Here is a 9646-nt window from a genome sequence, read left to right on the forward strand (position 1 = left end):
TGAGAGCCCAGCAGGCACAGTGCAGACAGTCTGAGAGCCCAGCAGGCACAGTGCAGACACAGTCTGAGAGCCCAGCAGGCCCAGTGCAGACAGTCTGAGAGCCCAGCAGGCCCAGTGCAGACACAGTCTGAGAGCCCAGCAGGCCCAGTGCAGACAGTCTGAGAGCCCAGCAGGCACAGTGCAGACACAGTCTGAGAGCCCAGCAGGCACAGTGCAGGCAGGCAGTGGCCACAGTGGCAAGAGAACAACCAGGGCTTGAGGCCAGCTAGTCAGGCAGGTCCTCCACACCCCTGGGAAATGGAGGAGCTTCAACACAGCAGGGGGCTCTGTGAACACATGTCCATGTCAGGTTTGCTCAGACACTAACACTGAGTTCAAGCTATACTGCAGAGTCAGAAGACTTGGTGGAGTGTGAGCATGAAGGAAGCATGCAGCCGAAGGATCTGCTTTAAGCCAAGAAGCTCAAGTGTGCCACGGTGTAAACGACAGACAGATGGAAAAGCCCTAGGCCTGTGGCACTGCCCAGCTACTGTGCAGGTGCCCAAGCTTCTGTTGATAAATATGCCTACAAGGAGATCAGGGAGACAAAGGTCCCCAGGAGCTGAGCTGCTGTCCCCAAACCAGGACAGCCTCCTAGACCTCAGGCAGAGGGGTATCAGGGCACCAGGACAGCCTTCTAGACCTCAGGCAGAGGGGTATCGGGGCACCAGGACAGCCTCCTCCTAGACCTCAGGCAGAGGGGTATCAGGGCTCCAGAACAACCTCCTAGAACTCAGGCAGAGGGGTATAAAGGCTCCAAAACAGCCTCCTAGAACTCAGGCAGAGGGGGTATCGGGGCACCAGGACAGCCTTCTAGAACTCAGGCAGAGGGGTATCAGGGCACCAGGACAGCCTTCTAGAACTCAGGCAGAGGGGTATCGGGGCACCAGGACAGCCTCCTAGACCTCAGGCAGAGGGGGTATCAGGGCTCCAGAACAGCCTTCTAGACCTCAGGCAGAGGGGTATCAGGGCACCAGGACAGTCTCCTCCTAGACCTCAGGCAGAGGGGGTATCAGGGCTCCAGAACAACCTCCTAGAACTCAGGCAGAGGAGTATCAAGGCTCCAAAACAGCCTCCTAGAACTCAGGCAGAGGGGGTATCGGGGCACCAGGACAGCCTCCTAGACCTCAGGCAGAGGGGTATCAGGGCACCAGGACAGCCTCCTAGACCTCAGGCAGAGGGGTATCAGGGCACCAGGACAGCCTCCTCCTGGAGCTCAGGTGTAACTGTACTGGAGCCGCTGGCCGCTCTTCTCACAAAGGTCTTATCTAGTCATGAGCAGAGACCTAGCAGGTGACTCAGAGCGTATCTACAAAGCACCCAAGAAGCAGGTCTCTCCAGTCCTGTGCCCCACTTCTGCAAGGTCAGAGGACTGCAATGTGCCCAGAGAAAAAGAAGCAGAGTCCTGGGGGATACTACCACCCAGTTACGGTGGTGTCAACAGGACAATGGAGGAGACACGGGAAGCATCCGCAATAGAATTAAGTTCATGTCACAACTCAATTGCCATTAAGTTCTGCACAAGACTCAAGCTGTTGTGGCTGTAAATCATCAGGGTCTCTGCCAAACAGAAAGTGAGTAAGAGCTAAGGCTGAGGCTGAGGCTGGGGCCTCTAACCCTAACCAAAGGACACAGCCCAGAAAGGTTCTAATGCCTGCCGGACAAGGGCTCAGAGGCTAAAGTGCAGAAGAAACCAAATGTATGGGACGGGAAGGTCTGCCTCTCTAAGGTGCATACCCCTTCTGCTGACATAGTAGCAACCTCACACCTAGGCATCAGAAAAGGGGTGACAAACCCACCAACGGATCCCCATCCCGCGCCGAGCACTCACAGCATGACCTGACTGTGGTCTTACCTCTCTCAGGTAACCCCGGATCCGACTCTCACAGCTGTATCTCAGGTAGCCAGACTTATTCCTGAATCGAGACTCCAAACCTGCAAGAAGGATGACACCCTGGAATCCACAGGCAGACCACAGCCTCTTTCTTCGTTTGCATCTGCCACAGCTCAGGAGCCAAGAAAACTAAAAAGGGGTGGGGGAGGGTCCCAGAAGCTGCACCACCTGCAGAGATTCCTGAAAGTGGTGTGCACACTCTGTTTATGAGGCACCTCAGTCACAGACAAGAGGTTGGCTCTAGGCTGGCCTTCAGTCACTCAAAGTTAGCCCATCTGGACTGAGCAACCCAAGTGCTCACCCGCAGGTAATGGGCAAAGGCGCCCCGATTAAAGGACAACAGGATTATACTATTAAAGAGGAAGGGTACCATGCTGCATGAGATGAGCATCAGCATCGGGACAAACACTGTACGATGCCACTCACAGGCGGTGCCGAGTGACACGTGGAGGTGTCCCATTTATAGAGCTAGAGACTGGAGAGGGAGAGGTTGGGCTGCAGAGCCACAGAGCTTGGACTGTGCAAGATGAAACGGCCCTGAGAGCAAATACTGGTCACGGTGACAGAACAAGGTAGAGGTGCTGGACACACTGAATGCCGCAAACTGCACCCTCAACTGCCATACAGCAGACTCACCCAACCATAGACCTTAACTATTTAAAAGTCTTACATCTGGCCAGGTGGGGTGGCACATGCTATTAATCCTATATGAACTAAATAAGGAGGTTGTCCTCCGTTTTAAAGGATTTATGTTTTTGTGTGTGTGTGCATATGGTGTACATGGATGTACACATATGTGTGCATATCTGTGCAGGTATACTCACCCATGCATGCACATGCAGGGGGAAGAAGTTACCACTGGGTGTCTTTCTCTATGACTTTCCACCCTTACTGACTGAGACAGGGTCTTTCTCTAAGCCTGGAGCTCACTGTTTGAGCCATACTGGCTAACCAGCAAACCCCAGGGATCTGCCTGACTCTGGCCCCCAATCCTGAGGTTGAACAAGTACCACCACTCCTGGATTTTATATGGGGGCTGGGGATCAAACCTCGAGTCATCATGCTTTAGCAGCAAGCACTGCCACTAAGCCATCTCCTTAGGCTGTTGCTTCTTGTCATTATTCCTTAGAGACCAGCCAACTGCTACTTTCCCAGGATTACATTGCATCAGGTACCTTAAATTACCTAGGGATGGTATGAAGTATATAGGAAGGATCCCGGGAGTTTGTTGGACAGTCAGTCTAGCCTATTCAATAGGCCCTAGTCAACAAGATCCTGTCTGAGGAGATGAATGGTATTCCTGAGAATGTTACTCAGTTATCCTCTCTCTCTCTCTCTCTCTCTCTCTCTCTCTCTCTCTCTCTCTCTCTCTCTCCCCCTCTATCTCTATCTCTTCTCTCCCCTCCCTCCCCTCTCTCTCTCCCTCTTGCCCACATCTCTCTCTTCTCCTCTTTCTCTCTCCTTCTCTCTCTCCTCTCCCCCTCCCCCTCCTCTCTCTCTGTCCTTTCCCCCAACTCTCTCTCCTCTCCCTCAAATGGTAAGGTGGTAAATTCTAAGTTCTGTGCATTTCCAGGCTGCCCAGGACACTGCCTCAACCCACAAGTCCTGGTTAGATACCTTCCCATGGACACCTTTTGTTATCACTCACTCCAGAGGCCAGTAGCCTTGGTTGAGAAGCATTGGGATCTGAAATAGACAGATCTCCCTGAGCCTCTCTGCTCCAAAGAGGCTCTCCTCTGCTTGCCCCAAACACCCTGGCTATCATGGTCATCCCAGTCCATATACCTTCAAACCAGGATGGGTCCTGCTCCCGGGTCTCTGCAGTAATGTTCTGGCTCACATGATGCAGAAGGTCGGCCAGCAGCTTTTGCCTCAGTGGGGCCTGCTCATCTGACAGCAGTTGCCGTGCAGCCTGGATGACCCCGGCGTGTGGCTCATTAAACACACTGAGGAAACGTGTGATGTCACTCACATCTGTCACCACCAGGAGACAAACAGAAACACATTCATGCTGTTCTGGCTCCAAGAACTCAGCCCAGAGACTGCCAGACATCAGGACTCTGGGGACACCAACCCTTTCCCTGGCCTGACACCTCCACTGAGGTGACACTACAATTCCTCTGGCCACCTCCTGTCAGGTGAGGGTTGTAGTATCCTCTTAAAGCAGTACATTTGGTATTCTGGCCTTCCTCCTCCATACCAAGTCACCTCCTTTGGCCATCTCCTTAGGACCCCATTTTCAGACCTCCCAAACCCTCACCTTGGAGTCTTCGCACAGTGCCTATAGTGAGCTTTCCCAGCAAGCTAAACACCAAGTGCACTCTACAGAGGATTTTAACCAAAGAGGAGCAAGCAGAATTCAGTAACACTTAAAAAGCACAGACCACAGCCAAATGAGGCCGCAAGTCTGGCTTGTAATCAGAACTCAGTGAGATCCAGTGTTATTAACAAGCTGAAGAAGTAAGTTCTTGTGATACCAAAGGATGCAGAAAACAGCAGGAGGAAACCTCAGGCAGCCAGGACGTAACAAGAGGTTCCTGGACAGTGCAAATGCGCTGTGAAGTGAGAATCTGGATTTATGAAGGTCAGAACTTTGGAAGCTGGTTCTGGGGGCATGTGCTTGGAATATGAGCAGTTGGGAAGAAGTAGAAGCGGGAGAGTCACAAGTTTTAGACCAGCCTTAGCTACAAAATGAATTTAAGGCTAGCCTCGGCAACATGTAACCTTGTCCTCCCCCTTTCTCTTGCAAATCTCAACCTTTGACTCTGGTACAGAGCATGGAAAGAGCAAGGCCAGTTAGCTCTGAGTTGGTTGGAACTCAGTTCCAATAAAGAGAGTGAAAACCTACACAGCAGGAGATATTTAAAAACCACATTATCTTACACGGAACTCATAACCAGGATATTCTGGGGGTGGGGTAAATACTTAAACAGCTTTATAAATCCAACTAAGAAACACAAAAGACATGAAGAATCGCTTCACGGAGGAGTACCTGCAAGTGGCAAATAGGAAGATGATACCCAATCCCATTAGCCACCAGGGAAATTCGGATTAAGACCACAATGATCTGTCATCACACCTACCTAGAATAGCCTGAATGAAAACCATGATACCTGAGAGCATTTCAGCTCACCTGTACAGCCCAGAGCAACTGGGAACTGAGCCAAGACCTGATCTGATCTGCCCTGCCCTGCCCTGCCCAGCACAGCAGCACCTTCCCCAGTATCAATCCTTCCCCCTTGGCAGTTTCAAAATTAAAAACAAAGTTCTTCAGCAAAAGTTTTTAGCACTCAGCGCCCCTGACCTGATCTTCTAGTTTCCTGCTCGAGCCCCTGAACGCGGCCATAAATCGTGTGGGTCCCTCCCATCTCCAAAGTGTTCCTACTCACAGCCGTGCCAGGTCTCTCCAGCGGTGAGCAATAGGAGCTCAGCGTCGTTAGGAAGGCCGGGGAAGCAGTCGTCGGTCACTTCGGTGCCATCTTCGTACAGGCAAAGCCGGGAGCCGGGCACCGGGAGCTGGAGGACAAGAAGATCAGCTTGTCCCACAACAGTCTTGGCTTCCAGACAGACAGCTCTGGGTACCTTAGAAGCCCAGAGCCCGTCCATGCCCATCCAAGAGGATGGAAACCGTACGGGTGGAAGCCAAGGTCCCCGCCCCGCAGTGCTCGCCCGGAATGCCAGACCTACCTGGAAGCGGATGCAGCCCTTGCGCAGCAGCTCCTGAGAGCTCCGGGCCGCCACGCCGAACTTGCACGCGCTGTGTAGGGCTCGCAGCTTGACGCATTTGGGTTGGCGGAGCACCGCGCACATCTCAGGGCTGCGGTAGCGAAATCTAGTTGCACTGGACCAGGGAGACTGACTTTTGTAACGTTCCTGCCCAGAACTGTGGTGTGTACGCGCGGCCCGGAACCCTTTTCTCTACGTAGATAGGTGCAACCGGAAACGTCCGTCTACAGGACCCGTCCCCAGCCGGAATCCGCGAGGCCTGGATGCGCGCGCAGGCGCCGGCGGGCGGACGCGCAGGCGTATAGCGCGGGCCAGCCTGGTTGCCATGGGAGCGCAGCTGCGGCCCGGGGCCTGGGCAGAGGCAGCCCCGGCTGTTCCTCTGCTGCCCTGGCCTCAGAGGCCCGGGGTGGGGGCGGCTGGACCGAGACCCCTCCGAAGGTAGCAGAGGCCGACATCGCAGCGGCCCGTCTGCTCGTCTCCGCGGCGCTCTGTGACCCCGCGCGGCCTCGGTCTTCAGCAGGCACCCTGGGCGGAGGCTCCCTGACACCTGGCCTTGGAGGGACACGGCCAGTGCCTGTCCCAGGCCTCCCTGCAGCGCATCTCAGCCTTAGAGTCCGGAATCGGGTTCGAGCCCCGCCTTGTCCTCTTCTGCATGCGTTACTGAACAGGATCAGTTGCCACGAGACTAAAGACTGTAGCTCTGGCGCCTGGTAGGCTACACTTCGATCCATATTGCTTTGTTTGTTCGCTGGGTTTGGTTTGTCATGCTTTTTAAGCGTTAAGATTCTCTAAAGCACTCTCAGTCCTTAAAGTTAATTAGCCCCAGATCATTACTTAATATTGTAGCATTTACGTTTTCTTGAAAAGAAACCTGGAAACACTTTCCATATCCTTGTAACAAAATGTTTGGAAGTTGCTACATTGAGTTTGGGTTTAGGGCCGGAAAGATGATAGGATAAGCTCACAACCAAAAATAGAAGATTCGGGGCTTAGTTTATCAGCAATGCTAGGGTAAATATCACTTGACACTACTGGCTGTGTCTGCCCTAGGGGCAGCTGGACCACCACCCGCTTCTGGTAACCAGCAGCATTGCACATATCCAGAAGTATCTGGGGTGGACATTGTGCAGAGAGAAGGAGCAGAGGTGGAAGGTCTTCTGCAGTGAGTGCATCGTCTGAAAATGAATGTTTTTGCAGATGTCCTTATTGAGGCACCAGTGTTTTGGCCACACTGCCCCACAGCCCTCCTACAGGGGTCTTCAGTACCAGTAATTTGTTTTGGTTTTATTGGGGATACACTTTGTATCTGCTGTTAACATTCTGTTTGTAAGTCTCTGTGCACCACAGACCCAGCTGAATACCAGGTAGACAGGCCTGCTTTTTTTTTTTTTTTTTTTGAGACTGTCTCACTGTGTAGCCTTCGAACTACTACATAAAGATCATGCTAACCTCAAATTCAGAGATCCTTGAAGTGCTGGGATCAAAGGTGTTTACTGCCAAACCTGACACAGGGTCTTGAAGATGGTCTGGTCACGGCATTGGAGAAGTTCGTTAGATTTGGCTATTTTCTAAAATTCAAGTTGTAACTGGGAATAGTGTCACATACCTTTAATCCTAGTACTTGGGATGTGGAAGCAGGAGAATCTCTGTGAGTTTGAGGCCAGTCTAGACTACATAATGAGTTCTAGGCCAGTCAGGGCTAAATAAGAGACTCTGCCGCAAAAATAAAAACAAAAAATCCAAGACAAGAATTAAGACTAGGGAAATAAGGTGTCAGGACAGAATTAGCACTTTTACTCCTAGATGGAGGCCACCTGGGGTTTAGGAATTAAGACCTGGAGGGAGGTGATCGAAGTTGGATTTAAAGAATATTTGTCTGACAGGAGCATAGGTTGAACAGGCGGTTGTACCCATCTGGAATAGGGATAAAGAAGAAGGACAGAATCCAGTAAGCTTCATATCATACTGCCCTTGGGTGCTAAAGGGGAGGATGGTGGTTGAGAGAGATCAGCTCTGGGCTCAGAACCTGCGTGAACTAGGAGTGTAGTCTCACACGTCAGAGGAGAAGCATACTAAGTCACCCAGCTGTGCTTCCTATGTCCCCCAGCTGTGCTTCCTATGTCCCCCAGCTGTGCTTCCTATGTCACCCAGCTGTGCTTCTTATGTCCCCCAGCTGTGCTTCCTATGTCCCCCAGCTGTGCTTCCTATGTCACCCAGCTGTGCTTCCTATGTCACCCAGCTGTGCTTCTTATGCTTCCTGCTGCTCCTGCCTGTTTTCTGGGTCAGTTCCCTCCACTCTGCTGTGACGGCCACAGGGAACTCAGTGCAGCATCTTTAACAGTTCCCTCCACTCTGCTGTGACGGCCACAGGGAACTCAGTGCAGCATCTTTAACAGTGACTTGCCATTCTGACTCTTAATAATTTAGTACATACATTCCAAAAACACCAGCAAATGTCAGACAGGCCTTGATTCTTGAAATGGTCCTTTTCAAATCCAGTGGAAGTAAGAGAAAGATCTAGATCACACATCAAACATGTTCACATGAGCCAGATTTCCTGAGGGATAGTTTGGATGTTAGAGCCTATGAGTATTTCAGCATTGTATCTTATTCCAAGAAACTTCCAATGGCCCTCCTGTCCTGTGTTAGGAGGAGTGGTTCTTCTTCTGATGGTTTACTTCAGTATCTTGCTTAGCAAGTGTGTGATTGGCTTGGTAACTAAGAAGTAACCAAGGGGCCATAAGCACTTTAGGCTCTCAGTATGATCACATCTGAGGACCTGTGTGTTGCTCTCTGTCAGTGCTGCCACCCAAGGTTAGCTCCACTTGGGCAGGCCCTCCTCTGCTGACAGCCAATGGCCTCAGCAGCTCTGGACTCTAGTGCTAGGAGTCTCTGCGGGGAGAAGTCTCTTTTGCTGCTGTCTCTAGGTAGTCCTGAGATTGAGTGTCACTGGTTTCTTCTGGGCAACACACACATTTGTTCTCACGCATGAACCTCACTGTACAGGGGTGTGGGATTCATCACTGTCCAAGGCTAAGAAAGTGCCAGCAGGCCCCAGCCAGGGTTGGAGGGAAGTGCAGAGTCACCACAGCTAAGCTCACTCTGTGCTGTTTTCCAACATGGAGAGCAGGGTGCCAGGCAGCAAAGTAGACATCACAGCATTGCATCCTCCAGATGATGGGGTAAGCTAGGATTCAGATCTGTTCCCTGAAAGTCGCATTGAAAGATCATTCAGTGAGCTGTTCCTCCTCAAACTCCCTCGAGCTTGGCCATATCTCCCCTCAGCTTGGCAACTTAGCTTGCAGCAGACTCTGCTTTAGGGTAAGCAGTGCTTCCCTTCCTTCACTAGGACTGAGGGGCAGAGACTGCCCCTGCTGCCTGCCCCCAAGGCCACCCCTGCTGCCTGACCCCACCCCACCCCCACTGGGGCCAAAGCCAAAAGTCTGTCTTGTAGCCAGAGCCCATCCTTGTCCAGCTTGACTTTACAGGTCCAGGGGGAAGCTGACAACTACTTGTGCCATTCTGGAAGGGGAGGGGAAGTGACCCAGCAAGATGCTCTGTTGGGCTTCTCTGGGTGGTTTTCCACATACTCTAGAGATCTGGGAGCCAGCAGATTATCAAATGTCCAGAGTCAGGCTCTCGGCCAGCTGTGTTCACTTATGCCTTGGTATGTCTGAATATACTGCTTTTCCTAGGGTACAAGTGGACATGGGTGGCTACTGCTACACTAACAGTCAGTTACTAACAATTAGTTCCTCCGTCACGCAGAAATGCACTTGTACCCTACCAGAAGCTTTGCTGTTGCCATGAGAGTATCAGGAATCGGGTATCTTAGACAACAGAAGTGTACTTCAGAGCCAGAGGGCCAGTATCACAGTGACAGCAAAGACAAGCGCCTCCGAGAGCCAGAGGGCCAGTGTCACAGTGACAGCAAAGACAAGCGCCTCTGAGAGCCAGTGTCACAGTGACAGAGAGACAAGCACCTCT

General features: G+C 51.9%; 2 protein-coding genes across 5 annotated transcripts in view; one reads left to right on the plus strand and one right to left on the minus strand.

Moving 5' to 3' along the window:
- The window catches only part of Dffb (DNA fragmentation factor subunit beta), a 14833-nt gene extending 8975 nt beyond the window's left edge, over positions 1–5858 (minus strand). Inside the window, exons 1-4 of the mRNA XM_031379652.1 lie at positions 5621–5858; positions 5323–5449; positions 3719–3907; positions 1895–1974 (exon numbers count right to left, since the gene is read on the minus strand). Coding sequence (XP_031235512.1) covers positions 1895–1974; positions 3719–3907; positions 5323–5449; positions 5621–5743 — 519 coding nt within the window. The 5' untranslated portion in view covers positions 5744–5858. The remainder of the gene's footprint in view (positions 1–1894; positions 1975–3718; positions 3908–5322; positions 5450–5620) is intronic.
- A 62-nt stretch (positions 5859–5920) lies between these two features.
- The window catches only part of Cep104 (centrosomal protein 104), a 31732-nt gene continuing 28006 nt past the window's right edge, over positions 5921–9646 (plus strand). For 2 of the 4 annotated variants that reach the window (XM_031379654.1, XM_031379656.1), the window contains exon 1: positions 5921–6369. The gene's annotated coding sequence lies outside the window, so the exon portion shown is untranslated. The remainder of the gene's footprint in view (positions 6370–9646) is intronic. The other 2 variants (XR_004121221.1, XM_031379653.1) reach the window with 1 other exon arrangement.

Source organism: Mastomys coucha, unplaced genomic scaffold, assembly GCF_008632895.1.
Source record: "Mastomys coucha isolate ucsf_1 unplaced genomic scaffold, UCSF_Mcou_1 pScaffold18, whole genome shotgun sequence".
NCBI classification, from domain to species: domain Eukaryota; kingdom Metazoa; phylum Chordata; class Mammalia; order Rodentia; family Muridae; genus Mastomys; species Mastomys coucha.